The sequence below is a fragment of the Pimephales promelas genome, chromosome 9 (genome assembly GCF_988280905.1).
Source record: "Pimephales promelas chromosome 9, fPimPro1.hap1.1, whole genome shotgun sequence".
In the NCBI taxonomy this organism is placed as follows: Eukaryota; Metazoa; Chordata; class Actinopteri; order Cypriniformes; family Leuciscidae; genus Pimephales; species Pimephales promelas.
In genome coordinates, this window is record NC_142777.1 from 24139670 (window position 1) to 24159379 (window position 19710).

The window sequence follows — 19710 nt, forward strand, 5'->3', positions numbered from 1 at the left end:
TCACTTCCTATTTTTTTTCTCCCTCTCGGAGACTGATAGAACCTTCTCTGAGCTCAAGGTTAAAGTGAAATGTCAACTAATCAGAGTTTGTAAAATAAGGACCTCTTGGCCAGGCAAGCCAGGTGACAGCTGCTCATTAACCTACAGGAATAGTTCACCTAATAATGACAATTCTGAACAAATCATTCTTACTGATTCAGTGAACTGGACTAAACAGTCATTAGTTGACAACAACTCATTCACAAACAGGGCATTGCTAATTAACATGCAGAAGAAAGCCAGGATGGTTATCATGGTTTTCAGTGATAAACATATTTTATTTAGAAAAAAAATTATATATAAAATAATGTTAATCTAACATGCACTGCTAAGATGACTTACTCTCGCTGATATTGCGTGATTTTAATGGCACATTAAAATTGCCCTTATTTTGCCTCTCCTTACCCTGGTCAATTTGCAATAAATACATTGGAACACTTTACTATGAGTATAATGTAGACAGATAATTACACAATATCAGCCCTTCATTACTCCACCTTAACCAGGACTTAATGAGAAATTCATTACCCATTTCCACATTTCCCTGCTGCCCATGTCTTCAAGGCATACACTCGGCATACATTATCTCTTCTTTTGCTATCTACAGCAAAATCCCCAAACTCTCTCTTTCCTCAGTAAAGATCAGAGGATTATTTGCCAGCATGAATACTAAACACGAGAACAGAGAGTTCAACTTTATCCAAAGCAAAGATATCACACAAATTCTGATGAGCTATCAAGGAATAATCTACCAATCCAGACTCTCAAGCTAAACTACTGTGTGCAGAACAGTTTTGTATTTCAAATCAGCATATTGTCATATTGATGAGAATGGACAATGAACAGAACAAAACACAGGGCTTAAATACCAGAGCAAACAAACGATTGAAACAAGCCACATGTGTACTGAAACACAGAAAACTGAACTAAAGCACGTGTCAAACATAAACAGACACAGATTACCTGGTGCAACCTTGTGCCATATTAATAGTAGACATCAAAAATTACAAACAGGGGAGGGGGTGTGGTCTTAAAAGGTGGGTGTAGGACTGGACCACTGAGTAACCATAGGAACCAGGGCGGAGACAACAGTGGGGAGCCATAGTGTTGGAGACCTAGGCGGAGTCGAGGAGCCAAAGAGACCGGGCTACACAGAAGGTCCTGGAGATGGGAACGAGTGGCCGAGGCAAAGCCAAGGTGCTGGAGGACTGAGGCGTAGGGAAGGTGGAGCCTGACCGAGTCAAAGAAGTGGTGGTACGAGTCACAGATGAAAGCCCGTAAGTCCATCGCAACAGCAGAATGACAGCTGACCAAGGCAGAGCAGGAGGGATGAGGAAGCCTGGTGGAGCTGTAAGAACGATGGTCCCAGGCGCGGGAGAGTGTTCTTTTGTTTGTTTCTTTGTTTTGATTGTTTTTTATCAAATAAATGCAGCATTGGTGAACATAGGAAACTTTTTACTGACCCCATATATCAAAATCATTTAGACATAGGATAGGGCCTACAGTTGCAGGATAAGGTATGCAAAGGTCTTCTGGATATCTGCTGAAATTGGTCATAAAAAAATTGGTCATCGGTCTGAGTGTAAAACAAATTCCCCTTTGGGGCAATAAAGGTTTCATTCAAACTATTTTTACATTTGAACTAAATCACAACAACTGAAAAACAGTGTGCTAAAGATTTAGAGCCTTTATGTCTATGGTTAGAAAAATAATTTATAAGTGGAGAAAGTTCAGCATTGTTGCTGCTCTGCGTAGGAGTGGGCTGATAAGTTGACTGATAGATCATGGTACAGAATACTTAATATTTAAAGGATTTTATGTTTTTTTATAGTTGTTTAAAGCTTTTGTTTTAAGTTCTTTAAGGTATTCTGTGAACAGATGAAACCAAAAGTTGTTTTATAAAAGAAAAAGGTAACGCTTCCTTTTAAAGTCCAGTTACCCATGTAAATACTATGTACTTATTTTTGTAACTACAATTACTGGGTAAGTACACTGTAAGTACCCTGTAAGTACTGTACTGTAAAAGGAAGCGTTACCAAGAAAAATGCTCAGCTGGTTTGTGGCTGCTTGTTGCCTCAGGCATTGGACAGCTTGCTATCATCAACAGAACAAGTTTATCAGGATATTTCGCAGGAAAATGTAAGGCCATCTGTCCACCAATTGACGTGCACCAGAATGTGGGTGATGCAACAAGACAGTTATCCAAAGCACAGGAATAAACCAAGTTTTGTAAAAAAAAAAGAAATGGTGCAGAAAACCCGCCTGAATGATGCGCAATGACCTGAAATTACAGGAAACGTTTGGTAAATGTTATTGTCGCCTGAAGAGCGCCAACCAGTTATTAGATCAAAAGGTTCACATATATTAGAAAAAGTGACGAATCTGGCTCGGACATGCTTATTGTTCAGTGTCCACTCATCAGTGGTGTCGAGTTTTTTGTATGCTTTAACATCCTGACCGTATGTGCTTTGTAAGTAGCTACATTGTGTTTCTGTATTTGGTTGCGTTGTGAGATACTATATGATATACAGGTGAAACTTGACTAATTAGTATATAGTGCAAAAGTTCATTTATTTCAGTAATTCAACTTAAAAGGAGAAACTAGGGTTTCATAGCTGTAAGCCATTATCATCAAAATTACAGCAAATAAAGGCTTGAATTATCTCACTTTCTATGTAATGAGTCAATATAATATATAAGCTTCACATTTTAAGTTGAATTACTGGAATAAATGAATTTTTGCACGATATTCAAATTTTTGTAGATCATATATCAACCCTCTCTGCCACCTTAAATATATTACACAGTATTTGCATTCCCTTTGAAATCCCTTTATCCAATGTAATGCAGGTAAATCTGAAGGTGCACATACTTTTTCTTACAACTGTAGCAGTAAACCAGCCAAACCAGGCGCAGTCAATCCTAAACCTAGGCCAAAACTTCTGCTCATTACAGTTGGACTCCAATGCAAACCACGTTTCATATTTTTTCATTCGGTCTTCTCTTTATCAATTTGTATCTGACTGATTAGATCAAAAGTAAAGAAGAGTAAAACCCTGATCTTGGATTTTGAACCGTTAGCCTGTGAATGATAGGCCAAACACCTTCCTTAATTGTATTTTTTTTTTCTTTCTTGTAGTGTCTCAATTTATTTCTGAAAATCCAAAGCACATACTCTGCTTTTTTATGATGGATGGTGCCGCAGAAGAGGTTCAGCTCCAGGAAGGCACAAGGTGCTGTGATTAACGATGCTGCATGGAGTCCCACCGGAGCCCAAGAGGATGATACAGTTGTGTGAAAACAGCTGCTTCTGTGAGGAGATAGAGGGCTCCAGGCAGGAGGCACAACCCTCCGACTCACACCACGGACCTGTCAAGATGGAAACACAAGCAACGAGGGGTGGGCTGCAGCGTTAGAGAATATGAGGAGGCTGAAGGTCACAGAGGAGGAAGAGGTATGTTTTGATCCAATATTAGACTGGGTGATTACAGTAAGAGAAGTAGAGGGATCTCAACACAAAAAAGTTTATGCAACAAACTCAGTAGAGACTCTTTAAAAGAGTGCCCTGGAGTGCACTGGCTGGATATAACTGTTTATACTTATTGTCAAGGTGTTTTGTGCAACCCCGTTATATTTTTCCGATTATATCCAATCATCCGTCACAGAGACAGGCCAAGTGTTATTTATGTCAGACCTGTATATGTGCTGCAGAAGTGGGGTGACTTTGGCAAGAAAACTTTTCATAAGCTTCTTCATCTTCAAATATCCCTCTAACAGGCACTAAGATTTCATTAACCAAACACATTCTGAATGACACCTACATTAGCCAAATATACTAACGCACTTCCGATAACTATAACTGTATGAGCATCCACACCAATACACAATAATGCTCTGTTTATTTCTGCTCCAATTATGTCATGTGCTGCTTTAAAAACTCAAGCTCTTTAAAGCTTGTAGATTCTGGCTATCAGTGTTTTTATTTTTCATCAGCTGGAGAAAAATCATTCTGAGAGTGAATCCAACAATATCGTTCCTCGTAATATTTTTGGTGTGGACTTTCCTATTCTCATAGAATTTGAATGATTATTAAAACATAAGAGTTATAGTTCGTCCTTGAGGTGAACGAGCCTTTACTCCATCTTGATGCCCTCATCCACAGTCAAAAAGATGCCAATGCATGATGCATTATCAAGGTTTTGCTCATTAGACACTATGATCTATTACTACAGATTCCAGCAGTGAATATTTGACCAAAGTTAGCCGTCAATATATTTTCAGAATCTTTCTCTCCAACTCTTGTTCAAACTCCTAATGAGAAATATATTGATATCGTCATATTACTAAAATATGCTCAAATAATTGTGCAGTTTTATAAGATCATATTTATTATATTACGCACACTAATGAAAGTCATCTGTTGTGTGTCCGTGTTTAATGCCTTGATTTGCATATCAGTAAATTCACTTCTGTTTATTCTTGTTTAACATCCTGTGGGTGTGGTATATTCAATTCCCACTAAAGTTAATAAATTCTGCATTTTACTCATCCCTCATGGACAGGATCTCCCGAGAAAGTAGCAAATAATTGGAGCGAGAAGGAAAGGTGTAGTTTATTAAAGAAGGTGCTTCAGAGTTGTGAGTCTTCCTGATGGAGCATGCTTAGAGACATGTAAATGAGAGGGTAATGGTTGTCAGGTCCTGACAGCTTTAAACAGCCTTTTAGTTCACAGCGCTTATCTGTCATAAAAAATAAATAAATAAATAAATAAACATTTAGAGAGCAGGCACAGACAGCTGAGAAAGCACAGCACATCATTATCAGAAAATGGTGGGATTCTCTCCCAGTCGGGCCGCCCATCTGAGTCTCACCCCCGGCCGTGCAAACAGTGCTCTGGCTGTCAGGAGAACAAGACATGCACTGCCACAACCACGTTTCTTTATTGCCAATCACACACTCGCTACATCACCTCCACCCGGGGAGTACCAGGGTTGATTTGTACTTATGCAACACACAGTCATACAAATGCCTGATCAAGATGTGATCTTTGTCAGTGGTCTTTTATCTCCTCCTTTATGTGATTAACACGTTCATTCCTTTTTTGCTCTCTCACATCTGTTTCCCGTTTTCCTCCCTCTGTCTCGTAACTTTATTGGAAATGTGGTGTATGGGAGAGTGCGTGCGTGTGTGTGTGTGTGTGTGTGAGAGAGAGTGTGTGTACATTAGATAAACCAATGTGTGCCAGTGATGCTCACAGACAAGGAATAGACGAGCAAGATGTGACATTTTCCCATATTCTTCACTTTGCCTAACTGTTACACACAGACCCGATACTGACTAAAGTTCAAAATGAGTTTAATGTGTTTACAATTGTGCCTTAAGCATATTGTGATCAGTACCATCTAATAGTCTGCATCACTCCAGTCCCACGGCCCAACGGCTTCAATACCAGAGACACCGGTCCCAAACTCCCACCGGTCCCTGAGGTCCAAAACTCTGTAAGATGCAGGTTGTTGTGCCCTCTAAGGTCACTGCAGTTAACCTCTGTTCAGTGTCTAGTCTGCAGAATCCAGCTGTCCTCACGGGAAAAACAGGAAAGGCAGGAGAGACAGAAGTTGCTTCCGACACCTGTCCATAACTCCACTGCCACTGGCCGAATGCCCGGCCAATGAAAACACAATGTGAACGTCCCACGTAAATGAGAAGCGGGCTGATGTTATCGAATGGGAGTGTATGACATGGAGGCACCTGAATGAACTTTGTCAGGTCATTTAAACTGCTTTGTTTCCCAAAAAAGTCCCAATTTACAGCAATCGCGGCCATAGCTGCAAATCAAACACTGGGAATGAGAGATTTGGAAACAAAGAGTTAGTGGCAACAAAGAAGGGGGGAGGGGCGAGAGAAAAACAGAGAAGGGCAGCAAAAGACAGATTTGACTTTAATGGAAGGAATTCAACTGGGGCATTTTCTCGCTTTGTATTCGTTTCAGTTCATCATACATCCACTTTGTTTTACAGAATACATCCAGTGTTTTAATGAAAGACATTGCGTCTAATTTTGTCCGTCAGTGTTTCATCTGCCTCTTCAGAATGCTGATTGCAGTTTGATGAATGTTTAAACTGTTTAAACCGTATTGAAGGGCCCCGGGTTAAGGGCTTTAGAATAATAGAAGCACTCTGGTGGGTTTTGCGAGGTCCTCTATTAAATAAACATCTGGCTCTTCCATTCAGCAGCATTATTCATACCATAGGACAGAATTGAGATCTTCCTCTGCTCTCATTCCATTGCTGTTCTGCCACGGGCAGCTCACTGTATCACCGCACAATGAAGTCATGTATGTTTCTACCATTCAAACACAACGTAGTGTATGCCAGAGGCTCACTGCCACGGTAACAAGAGGAATAGGCATTACTCCAGATTGCGAAGGAACCATAAATTGGCTGCTTAAGAGCTTTGTTTTTACAGGAAGCTCTTGCCTGAGATGTTGTAAAATCCACTACTGGCCCTGTCAACACATTCTAGTGTAGGCCTCACTTTAACAATACATCACTGTATCGGCACTGTCAGGTAGGGGTATAAATGCCAACGTGACCCCGACTCTCTGCCAACAGAGACAAACATTGAGAGATTCATACCAGAAGCTTGGAATGTTATTTCATTACGTCAAATGTGCATGCAAGTAGCAAACCAGAAGTAAATTAGGTAAACCCAAAGGGTTGTGCGAAATTCAGAAGAATGAGTGTGATTTTGAATTGAATTGGGCACACCCCACAGGAAGTTGTATGTGAATGACAGAGGAATTTTCTAACTTGCAAGACAGGTAATGCATTCTGATTTAAATTTAAAATTGTATTTGAATTAACTAAAAATAAATGGATATAAAGGTGGTCGTTCAAAGTATTTATCCATCTAAGTATATCTTGAGAAACTTTGCTTATTTTTCTTAGGATTCAAAGTGAACTTAAATTCTGATTCCTTCTACCTCAATTCAAATCATCTTCACCAGTCCAAAAATGTTTCTAATTTTAGTGTTGTGTGCCATTCAGAATTAAATTAAGAATGCCTTTTAGATTTGGATTCAATCCTGTATGGTGCACAACTCTAAAACTAGCAAGATTTGTTAATTGGTGAATTTGAATGAAGGCTGTGCTTGTCATTTACAATGAAATTCTTTAAGGCCTGTGAACCAAAATATGTTGGTTTAAAATATAGTTTAAGTTCTTCAATAAACAAGTGTTTCGTGTTTACCTTCTGGAATCACACCAGTAATAAGAACCTTATGACATTGGGGTTTTTTTTTCCAGTGCTAAGAGTAAACATTGGCACTAGAACGAAACAGAGAGAAATAGGCAAATCTGTTATTGCTATATAAGCTATGTTATTTAGTTGTTGGGTTTTTTTTTTTTTTTAGAAATGATGAAGTCACCGTCCAAAATTAATGCTTTGCCAAGCAGCAAAATGCAAGTATAAAAAAAGTAAACAAACACAGCTTCACTGAATAAATAAAGCATTGCATGATCTGAGTCAAATACATATTACTTGAAAATGGAAACTCATGATAATGGATTAAATCCAATCCCAGTGTGCCATGTTCAGCATGTTTTTTCTCTTCCCACTTTTTTTACCCTATAGTCATTGCAGTGGTATTAAAGAGACAGCTGCTTTGAAACACGTCATGATGACATTGGCTGTCGGATATAAAGTATGGGGGCTTTTGGGTAATGTCTTTGTCATGATACCTCAGTCACCACTTGCACATAGTTTGTCAGTGGCGCAGAGACACATGTGGCCTCACTACTCCAAACAAAGTTTTAAAAAGAGCGGTTCTTGATAGCTGGCTCACCGTGAGGGCACAAATGAAGGGGGAGTAAAGCTAAATCCTGCTCTGACTGACAGGTGAATAGCTGGCCTGTCAAACATGGTGAAACCCTGTACCAAGGGACATCTACTGGCAGCATGAGAACACACAACTGTTGAGCAAATACGTCTCAATTAGCCTGATAGGGGTGTTAGGGCTGCCTGCATATAGAGGGGTTGGACAACGAAACTGAAACACTGGCCAATAATGTTGGAGGTTTCCTATGTACGTCCCAGTGGCCAATCTTCTCTGATTTTACATTCCATTAGAAAGAGCAGAGTGTGAAGGTTGAATTAACAGAGCAATAGCACAGCTGTACATAAAATATTGCAATTCACACAACAAAATGGGAGACAAAAAATCTGTCTTGAGTTCGAAAGAGGACAAATGGTATAGGTACACATCTTGCTGTCTCATCTGTGACCAGGACATCAAGTCTTTGTGGTGTATCAAGAACCACGGTATTCAGGGTAATGTCAGCATACCACCACATAGGACGAACAACATCCAACAGGAGTAACTGTCAACACAAGAGGAAACTGTCTGAGATGGATATCTAACCCAGATTGTATCCAAATAACAAAACAAAAAAAAATGCCTGTTTCCACCAAAACTCTTAAGTCGGGAGCTCCACGGAGTCAGTCCTCATGATCAGGCTGCTATAGCCAAAACTTTGGTCACTCGTGGCAATGCCAAAAGTTGATTTCAATGGTGCCAGCAGAAGAAATCGTGGACAATGTGAAAAGGGAGGAATTAAAATATGAGCGATTCACTGTCCTGTCATGAGTCCACCTTCACTGTCTTTCCCAAATCCGTGGGAGGTACGGTTTGGAGAAGCCCCAAAGAAGCTTACAACCCTGTTGCTACCCAGAGTGAAGCACAAGGGCGGATCAGTGATGGTTTGGGTTTTAATATCATGGCATTCCCTAGGCCCTATACTTGTACTAGATGGGTGCATCAATGCCAAAGAAAAACGGAACCAATGTGGAGGACCATGTGCACCTAATGGTTCAAACATTGAACCCTGAAGTTGGTGCTGTGTATCAAGATGATAATGCACCAGTGCACACAGCAAGACTGGTGAAAGAGTGGTTTGACGAATATGAAAGTGAAGTTGAACTTCTCCCATGGCCTGCTCTGTCACCTGATCTGAATATTATTGTTTTATAAATGACTATAATATTTAAAAAAGTAACTAATTTGAATACGAATATGTACTGATTGTAAATATATATTTAATGTGCATCTGTCATTTTGCTGTAATTTATAGACTTTAAAACCATTTAAATAAAAATATAAATATTTGTAAAAAATTATATATATATATATATATATATATATATATATACAGTATATATGCCTGATTATTAAAAAATGTTAAATGTTCGTTTTACTGTGATTCTGTGACATGCATAGTCTCTTCAAAACCATTTTAATTCTTTAAACCACACAACATGCTTATATGCATTGTAACCACACAAGTAAATGCAGGTGGGCTTCAGGGACAGACTTGTAAGGGCATATCAAATGAATTAGTAAGCATTAATACATTATGAGCACTGTTCTGGCTCGCTACAGCATGTTGGGGCAGGGAGTTAATGGGCGTAAATGATTTCCATGTCTCACCGAGAGTACACAAGCACTCCTCCTTGTCAACTGGGAGCAATTTTGTAACCCATACTGTTGCCGAGCCGTAATGGAAGATGGCTGGGTGAAACCTTGGGGTCCACATTAACCTTTAAAGTGTTGGCCCAAAATTGTTGAGGAGAGGCCGTACAGGACCAGAGTTAATGTACCAGCCCCTATGTCCTGGCCCAGGAGGGGTCTGCTGAAAGACTGCACACACCAGCTGCCCCCTGCTATTTTTGAAGGGGGCATTTGTCCCATCCTTATCCATTGCCGGCTGACTCAACTGAAAAACATTCATAACCGTGCTGAGTCCAGCCATTACCTGTGCTTGTAGCACAGCACCTGAACCTGTTGACCTTATAAGCCCTCACTCAAATGAGAGAAATTCAGCACTTAGAGAGAGTTTTGCATTTTTTGGGCTTTGTGTTCATCTCAGAGGACAACACCTGCTAGTTCTAGTTTATATCTGTCATAAACTAAAATATATGCACATATGTTTGTGTTCTTAAAATTATTATCTTCAAGATAAGATTAATACTGTAACAAATTATTGTTGGTTTAACTTAAAAAAAGTAATTAACCTGGTTCCCTTAAAATATTGAGTTCATTGAAATCAAAATCAACAGAAACTCAAAATGTTATGTAATCTGAACCATGCATGAATTATCTAAATTGGTTTTGACAAAAGAAAAAAAAATGTATGTGTGTATATATATATATATATATATATATATGGTGTATAGGTTTTAAATTAACCAATGTTTTAGATAGGCCTATGTACAGTGCCTGCAGTATTTATTCAAACGCAATAATTTTATGTTAAGCTACTTGACATTATGTGGCATTAGGTCAAATGAGGCTGAGTACAGATATTGTGGAATAATCTTGAAGAAAATAACAACTGAACCTCTAAATGCATATTTTTTGCATTTTGCTAAATGTTAGGATGTACGGAACAAACAAACCACAATTTGCATTACACAGAGCTCTGGTGGCGCATTAGGCACTTAAAATCTGTCAGCGTTCTGAAATGCCAGCGATTATGCGTGGCATGATTGCGCCATTTTTCAACTAAAAAAGGTCCAGTGCACGTAAATAAATTGCAGAGCCTTGCCTGGAATTATAAAAATGTCACCACAAACCAACAAGTGCCGCTGATGCATATGCAGCCGTTTCGTTTCGAAAAGAATGGGGAGGAAAATGTGATACTTAAGAGTCATTAAAATTGTATGATGTTGTGCAGCACGCAAGTCAAATATGACTTCTCTGTTCGATACAGAGGGAGAACATAAACAATGCCGACTGCCACACAGCATGGTCCATAAATGTCTCCAGAATAATGTTTACATCTCGACTGATCTGTCATCTGCAGGAGCCCTGCCCCACCATGCCCTCACCCAGACGTGCCATAACTAAAGATGCTGACAGGGGATGCTTTGTCTCTGCACCAAATATTTCTGTTTTTATTAAAGTGCTGAACAAAACATCAGGATTAGATTTATTTCTCCATTTGAATAACAACATATTTTAGACCTGTAATTCACAGTGTTGTGGTAACAAATAAATACTTTTCTCAAATTATACATAAATGGTCTCTTGTTTTGGTTTATTTCAGTGTTTGTTTGTAATAAGCTCTCAACTTCACTTAGTTTAGTGGACAATAATGGGAATGCAATGCTAGGAATATTGTTTATTGCCAATACACTTGTATTTGTATGGCTGTTATGTGACAATAATATTAAACTCAAAAAAGTGCATATTTGGATGTTGTATATGTAGTCAAAAAGCAACATGCTGCAAAGCCTGATCCACTCTTAAAAGTAATCTGAAATGATGTCCATTTTGCAATAGTCTATCACATTTAAAAATAAAAGTTTTTGTTTTGTTTTTTGTTTTAGTTTTTTTTTTTTAGTTGATGTGAAACATCGTTTTACACCATTGTTGGCAGAATATGTTGTAACGTGTTAGGACATTTATTGACATTGTTTCATTATATTATATCTGATTCTTTATTCTTGATTATTCATTTCATTGAGTAGGCTATTAGCAATTCATGCACAATTTTGTTGCAGTAGGCAGTCAAGTGTCCGATACACTGACAATTCACCTCAGCGTGTAGTAAAATCCACTGATGAACTAAGTTACCACAATTTTATTCATTTATAGCGCTCAATTTAAGAAACAGAATCTGATTAGATGACGTTTCCCAGTGGCTCTATGCTGCCCTCTTTTGGCTTTATGTGATCATTTCATCCAAGGGTCAAAGAAAAATAATAGATAGTGGACAGTAAGCATTATTTATTTATTTATAATAATGTTTATTTACTTGTTAATGAACACATAAACAATGTTCGCTTTTAATTTTTGGATGACATGATAGGCTACATTTATTATAAATATTACAAATCATTATTTGTCAAAACTTCAAAATGTTTACATATTACAATATTTACATAGTGATATAATATTATTTTTATAATACAATTTTATCCATTTTGTATAATTTTATTTCGTATAAATGTTCTCTGCATTTTTTTTTTTTTTTTGTACATCTTTTTGAAACCCCCAGTTTTGTATAGGGTAAAATTGTCCAGTTTTGGACATTTGAGTTTGTGTGCCTTTCAAATTCTGATTTCATCATATACATTGCCCTCACTTATCTAAGCCATCTATACTTTGGTATTTCTATAGTTGTGTTCCCTCTTCAATGGGGCTAATCTGTGCTGCGTGAAACAATGGGAAATTATTCCCTCTCGGGGGCTGGAGCCTGTCCCAGTCAACCTTCTTTGAGCGGTGACAACCACTGAGCCCTTTGCCACCAACTGCCACCGGGGACGACACTTGTTTAGAGGCCCCGAGTGCCGTTGAGGACATAAGGAGAAAACGAAAGAGAGAGTGTGTGTGTCTGTGTGTGTGTATGAGTTGCTGATCCGATTTTGCACTTGTATACTTATCAGTGGCATTTAGGGGCCAGTTCCTCCTTGGTAATACAGATGGACAAAAACAGCATTAGCTGGGCTGCTGTTTGGGAGGAGTAGCAGAATAGCTAATCATGACCCGGCAGCCTCTCCCTGTGTGTTCTCCAAAGAGTGGAACACAGAAGGAGTGTTCAGACGGCCCTCACAGGAACAATGGCGTTTGTCCTGCTAGCATATGGGTGCAGTGGGTAAATTATGTAAAATAGATATGGAGCAGCTTGTGGGGCTGTATTCAACGTGCTTTCAGACATGCATGCATGGCAGGTCACCACCTCTTCCTCACGTTCTCAATCTCTCCATTAGTGCCACAACAAAGCATTGACGCAATTAACAATGGATGTTGACTGATCTTTGATGTCCATATCAGTTATTTGAGTATTCGATGTTTCAGAAAATCTTCAGAAAATTTTTGCAGGAAGAAATAGGAATCTTTAAAGGTAGAAAAGTGTATTGAGTCAGTCAGCATGCTATTGTTCAAAGTTAGGGGTCAGTAAAGATTTTGAAAGAAATATATATTTATGTGCATTTATGTGCTGCATTTATTTGATCAAAAATACAGTACAAACACTAATATTGCAAAATATTAGTGCAATTTAACTGTTTTCTGTTTAAATATATATTTTTCAATTTAATTTATTTCCTGTGGTGGTAAAGCTGGATTTTTTAGCATCATTACTCCAGTCTTTAGTGTCACATGATCCCTCAGAAATCATTCTAATATGCTGATTTGGTGCTCAAGAAACATTACTATCAATGTTGAAAACAGTTGTGCTGCTTAATATTTTAAACAGTGATACAATTTTTTTCAAGATTCTTCAATGATTTTTTTTTGTTTTATTTTGATTAATTTAATGTATTCTTGATGAATATTAATATATTTTTAAATGGTAATTTAAATGTCAGCACGTTACCTCAGACACCTTTGTTTATTCCAACCCTCCAAAATGGAAAAAAAAAATGCTTATGTATATAGTCTTCAGGGCTTCCTAAAAACAATAAAAAGAAAATCTAGTCCTATCATAAATATTCACGCTCAGTGGTCATTCAGGCGTAGATGTCTCTCAGAGGTCTTTTCAATTGCTAAGTAAATCCCCAGAAGAAAGATGACTTGATTGAATTTCCCATGCTCACACAACATGACTGGTTGGTGATGCGGAATGTTTTCACGTTATTGTTTGTGATGGTTTTTGTACTAATTACCACTGTGCCAGATAATCTCCCAAGATTACTGAAACCTGTCACAAACATCTTTAGTTTTGTTTGTCATTTTTATGAAGTTAAATGCCCATCACATTGCATTATGTCCCTATTAATTCACATCTTCTTGAAATCATATTTGTTTAATTCACAGAGCAGATTGCTCTGATCATTAAAAACCAAGTAACACTTTTGGTCTGAGCTTTTGTTGCTAATAATTTAGTCCAGTAGTTTTAGTTGCTTCTACATGGTACAACGTACTTGGTTACTAACATAACCTCGGTTCTCTCTAAGAGGGAATGAGTACTGTGTAATATCTTACGCTAGGCAAAAACCTCTTTTCCACGAGATATTGAGTTTTGAATTAATGTTAAATTTTCGTCACTGAAGTAACTCGTGACTGAAAATGAACTATATATTTCTACCCTAGAAGACTCTTTAAAAGTGTCTTTTAAAAAATGCATATTGCATAAATATTTTGGTGCCAGAAGTCAAAAGCGCAAACTTGAATCAGCCAGCAAATGTGTGACATTGTAAATGAGTGAAAATGTATTTGCAGACACAAAGGCCTGGACCTTTATCTCTGCATACACCACAGGATCATGATATGTTGTCATGCGACATATACAGTACATAATTACATCGTTTTTTACCTTCCACCTGGGACAGCTTTACGTTTCTCCACGCTCCCCATCTGTGCTTGAGAGAGGCAGTACAGTGTGTTTAAAATGAGGGCGTTTAACATCGCTGTGCCCCTAGAGCTCTGCCTCTCCTCAGGTCTGACCTTGGCTTTGACTGCCAGACTGACTCACAGCTTCACTCTGACTACAGAAAAACAATGAGTGCATAGTAACAATGTAGCTCTCCTGTCCCATGTGTGCCTCCACAAAGACTCCCCCTGTTTACCACCTCGCCAATAGGCCCTTAATTCCTCTTTTGTTTGGAAAATGGAAAATGTGCGAGGATCTTCTCAACGAAAGGCATAGGATGAATGCATTCATGGGATGGGGTCTCTTGTGGAATGCAGGCGAGCTTTCTCTGTCTTTGGCCATGGCACTTCTCTTTAATACACAAAAAGCAATTACAGCCCAGTTTCCCAAATGTCAGCCTTCTGTAAGCTGTAGTCCCAAAGGCAGGCAGAATGAGAGCTGTAACTTATTTCCCACATCTCCCATATATCTTTTCCTACAAATCAGACGGGATGGGATTAACGGAATGACTGCCAAATGGGGCCTGTGAATTTGGGATTATGGTTTGAGGAGGACTAGTTGTTTGAATACTTCAGTAGTCAAAAACACTCTGGATCGAGATTCTTTACACTTTCGTCTCTTATACAATGCATTTAAGTTATATTAATTATTTCCTCTTGAAGAATGTGGCGTTTTTGGGAGTGTGTGTGCATGTATGTATACAGCTGTCACTCCTCCATGCTACTCGGGTCTATTAAGAGGAGCAATTAAATAGAGAATATCTTTCTGTAAGCAGTTAATGAGGTTTGGTCCCTGGAGGAGGCGGCTGATTGGCTGAGACTGTGGACTGGGGGAAGTCAAGGGCACCGTACTAAGCAATGCATTGTGGGAGACTGTGACATTATGCACCAAGGGACCAGAGAGGACTTAAATAATATTGGTGTCTTGCCTTTTTTCCCAGACACAGATTTTACATTAAAATGACAACAGACACTAGAAGGATGATGTTAGACATCTACAGTTTTTGTGAGCTCATAACAATACATATCACTTTAGTACTTGAAAAGAAGTTTCGGTGTCATACTGAATTCCTCCGGCCTTATTTTACATTGATCCAAATATACCAAACCTTTAAGACATTTAAGACAAGACAAGTTTTATTGTAAATAAATATAACACAGTACTTTCCACAAAACTTATCAATACAGTTTTGTAATGCATTACTTTTAAAAGTAACTTTTTCCCAACACTGACTGTATCTATGCCTTCAAACACACACACACACACACACACACACACACACATATAGCAACATTACATAAAATCATGATGGTTATAATATCTTAATATCTGCATGCCTTATTTGCATTTATCATTACATTTTGTGATGATGCAAGAGAGCAAGCAAATGAGTTGCTATAAAATAAATAAACTATCAATTTGATCCTAACATCTCTTCTCTGTTTTTATGTCGCAAGAACAGTGAATAATTTCTGCATCACATATTGAAACATTTCTGCAGTGTTTTTTTTTTTTTGTTCTTCCATTTTTGGTTCTAGGTATTTGACCTTGCCTAAGCAGACTTTTGACCCCCAGCATTTATTCTCTTTTGATGTCTCAGGGTGCTTGCAGTGTTTGGGGATCCCCACCAATCTATATCTCCATGTTTGAGTTTAATTGCCCCTGTAATTGCTATGTTTGGCCTGTAATAGTAGTAGATCTTGGATATTGGCAGGGGCTGCTCACTGTAGCATGGTTAAAACAACCTTATGTCTCCTCGTTCTGGAACTGACTGAGATGGTCTACTTACAATGGGAACAGTATTACATACATGTTTGAATGTAATCATACACTTTTTCCAGTCACCTGTTAGCACCTTCCACCATTCAACATTGTCATTTACAAAGAGTAAACGAGTATCCACATTACAGAACTTCATTAAACTGAATTAATGTTTTTTTTTTTTTTTTTTTTTTTGTAATCACAGGCATAAATGGAACGATAGTGTGCCTCATTATCTAATTTTTCAAGCTTTGTAATTTTGGCCCAAGTCCAACAAATTAAATTTTTTACTTCTCATTCCCACTTCTTCCATGCACTTGGAATTCCCAAATCCCTTCCCTCTCTGATTACCATATCATCTTAGCCCCTTCCCCTCCCTCTCTTCTTCCCCTTCCTCTTCTCTGTCAGTAAAGCTGCCCCATTAGCCCCTTTGCAGGAGTGTTAAGAGTAATGGCCCTGCCAATGTGAGAGCCAACACAGGGGAAATAACGCTTCCCTCGCCTGGCCTGGAAATCTCAGAGCAGGGTAATGAATCCTTATGAGAGCAAGGCAGGGGTATATTGTTCCCTTATATGGGGGAGGGAGGTGGGCAACGGCAAATTGAAGAAACTCACAAGCCGCTGTTGTTTTAGCAGGTCATTAAGTCTGTGTTAATCATCTCGGAGCATTTTCATAAGTTTGCAGTGGGAAATGAAGACCAATGAAGGGATCTGTGCTGATAACAGGAGAAAAAAAAAGTTGGAGAGGGATGGTCAAATTCAATGTGGCCTAAGCTAACTCTTGAACCTTCACGATCAGGTCAACTGAGGTGGTGCTACTTTGTGCATCCATCACGCAGTCTTGACTTCAAACTTGACGTCAAATTTACTTATTCTTGATGATGAAGGCAAATTGCTATTTCTCACACCGTTTCTGCAACTTTTCAAATCCAATCCACTGCTAAAGTGTGGTCTTCTTAGATAGATGTGGATGTGTATATTATAGCAATTTTCAGATTTATCAGAAGCAGAGAGGTCAATGCAGAGAATTACTCAGAGTTCTGTTTTATATACTTATTAGCAGCTGCATTACAAATTGAAGGCCTATTTTACGGTGCCAACATTGAGGAAAGTGGATACGGTATTCAGAATTAACGAAGCCTTCCAACAACACTTTTTATATGCGAATTCATACTAAATAAACATAAACTATTCATGAATAAAGCCCCCCCATGTTCTTTGCATTCGCTTTTAAATATTTTCCGTGTAGAGAACATGTCTAATTGTAGCCTGGCGCAGCGTCTCCAGTAAACCTAGCTCAGTGAACCCGTATTTCCTAACTGCAACTGACTATCTTTATTTCTCTGGCTCAATAAAACCCTGCCGTTTATGTGAAACCAACAAGATTCGAGTGACATCATTCACACTTTTCCCATGTGTTTTTAACTCTGTACTTAATGTTTGCCACAAAGCGTTGCACAAAATCTTCATAACATGATGGAGTTCTTTTGTGTAATGCATTTCCCTTTTGTTCTGCGATTCATTTGTTTAATGCTCAAGGATGATAGAGATTATGCATTCGTTTTTGGATAGGTGTAATATCACCTTATCAACTAATGGTTGTGGGTGTAGATGAATCTCTCCCCATCCTCTCTGGAGCCTTGCCAATGGTACCTTTCCACAGCTGGGTCTTGTTTGCTTGTCTTATCTCAATTCCCTTTAGTTTTTCTACTATGAAATCTTTCCTTCTCCCCACGCCAACAATACTACAGTCCGTTGGGTTTTCTTTTCTTTTTTTTTAGTGAATGGGGGTGTCAGGGGGTGTGAGAAAGAAAGTGATTTCACATCCAAACCCCACACACCAGTTTAAAGAATATTTTTTTTAGGTTGTCTTTCTTTTCTGGGTTCTTAAACATGACATCTCCCATTTAACCCTTTCTTTACAGCTGAATAAACGTTTGGCACGCAATAATGTATCGCTGAGCTCAACGTCCTTGAACATTTTACACCGCAATATTCCCCTATCTTACCTTTTTTCCAGTTTATTACATTAACAGATGTCCAGATGTTGACTTCTCTTTTTTATTCAGCTTAAGTACTAATTGAATTTGCCCATAAAAGAGCAGATGCTTTCTGCTTCAGAACACAATGTGTCATGGGCACAAAAATGACAGGAACATGTTGGGAATTGGAGTAAAGAACAGAGTGAATTTTAACTCTTTCTATGCCAGGACTTTGTATCATGCTTTATGTGTAAGAGATTATAGGCGATTTACAATAATGAGAATGTGTTTGTTTACTGTAATACTCAGGACTGACACAAATAAATATGTTGATTACAACCAACACATAAAAGATGTGTTATGCAATAATATTGACATGCATTGCAACATTCTATCACTCCTGTTACAACTGTTAATCAAACTGCTGTTGATAATCATGTAGCAGCCTCAAGAAGCCAGTGAAAACTGCCTTTTATAAAAGAAGACCTTGGGACAATGATCACTAGTTAATTTCCACAGTTTATGCTGTAGCGTTTCCCATGAAAATGTGGTCAGCACATCATTTCAGAGTGGGAGTGGGAAATCTAACATTTTTATTTATTTATTTTATTCACCACACATGTTTCCAATCTGAAGAAACTCAGCATAGTTGGGTTTTTCCCCTTTTACAATGCCATTACAAAACAATGTTCATTGTTTGTGGCATTTGCTCTAATTTTACAGCTCTTGCTCCATTTATTACTCATTGCTTAGTCCTGCACTGGACTGACTATGGGATATGGGGGACTCTTTTCATGCTGTTTTATTTAAGGATGTTATTGTTGGCCCTTGCACAGGCCACAGTCAGCCCCTGGGTCTTTTTCCCAAGCGATAGAACCACCCACATGTCATCCATCATCTGACCTCTCTCTGCATGACAGGTCACTTCTGCTTTTCCACCAGGATGCACTGTGTTTGTTTTTGTGTGTGTGTGTGTGTGTGTGTGTGTGTTGTGAGCCAGTTTTGGGACAGTAATTGTACGATGAAGTTGAGACAGAGCTCATAATGCATGATACTCTGTTAAGATGGTTTGGTTTATACAGTGCTGTAAAACCTCATCTAAATACAGTTCAGTGTGTCTTGCCAAGCTCTGCAAACATTGTGCTAATTATAAGCTATTATCTATAATTACAAATAGGTAGGCTATTATTGCACCTATTCACCAACTATTATTGCACCACCACAGTTCAGGGTGTTTATAATTATAATAACCTGAAACATACTGAATGAAATATGACTAAGGCTTTACATATGTTGATAAGAAAGTAAAGAGAGGAAATTGTTTATGTGGTGTGACAGCGCCCCCTACTGACAGTTTGGTTCACACCATGCGGAATAATGCAATTTTTCCAAACATCATTTATATTTAAACCAAAATTGTGACACAATCTCATCAGCAAAAACTTTATTTTTAAATTTTAATGTTGATTTTGGGTGATAAGATCAAATATCACAGTAAGCCAGGCAAAACATTTTATGGACCATTTTAGACGATGAGGCCTTTAAACACTTACAGCC

The 19710-nt window shown here is 38.4% G+C and overlaps 1 protein-coding gene across 1 annotated transcript in view; it reads left to right on the plus strand.

Annotated features, from left to right (window-relative positions):
- ebf1a (EBF transcription factor 1a) overlaps window positions 1-4249 on the plus strand; it is a 154919-nt gene extending 150670 nt beyond the window's left edge. Inside the window, exon 16 of the mRNA XM_089134912.1 lies at window positions 3179-4249. Coding sequence (XP_088991038.1) covers window positions 3179-3285 — 107 coding nt within the window. The 3' untranslated portion in view covers window positions 3286-4249. The remainder of the gene's footprint in view (window positions 1-3178) is intronic.
- Window positions 4250-19710: the final 15461 nt, after the last annotated feature.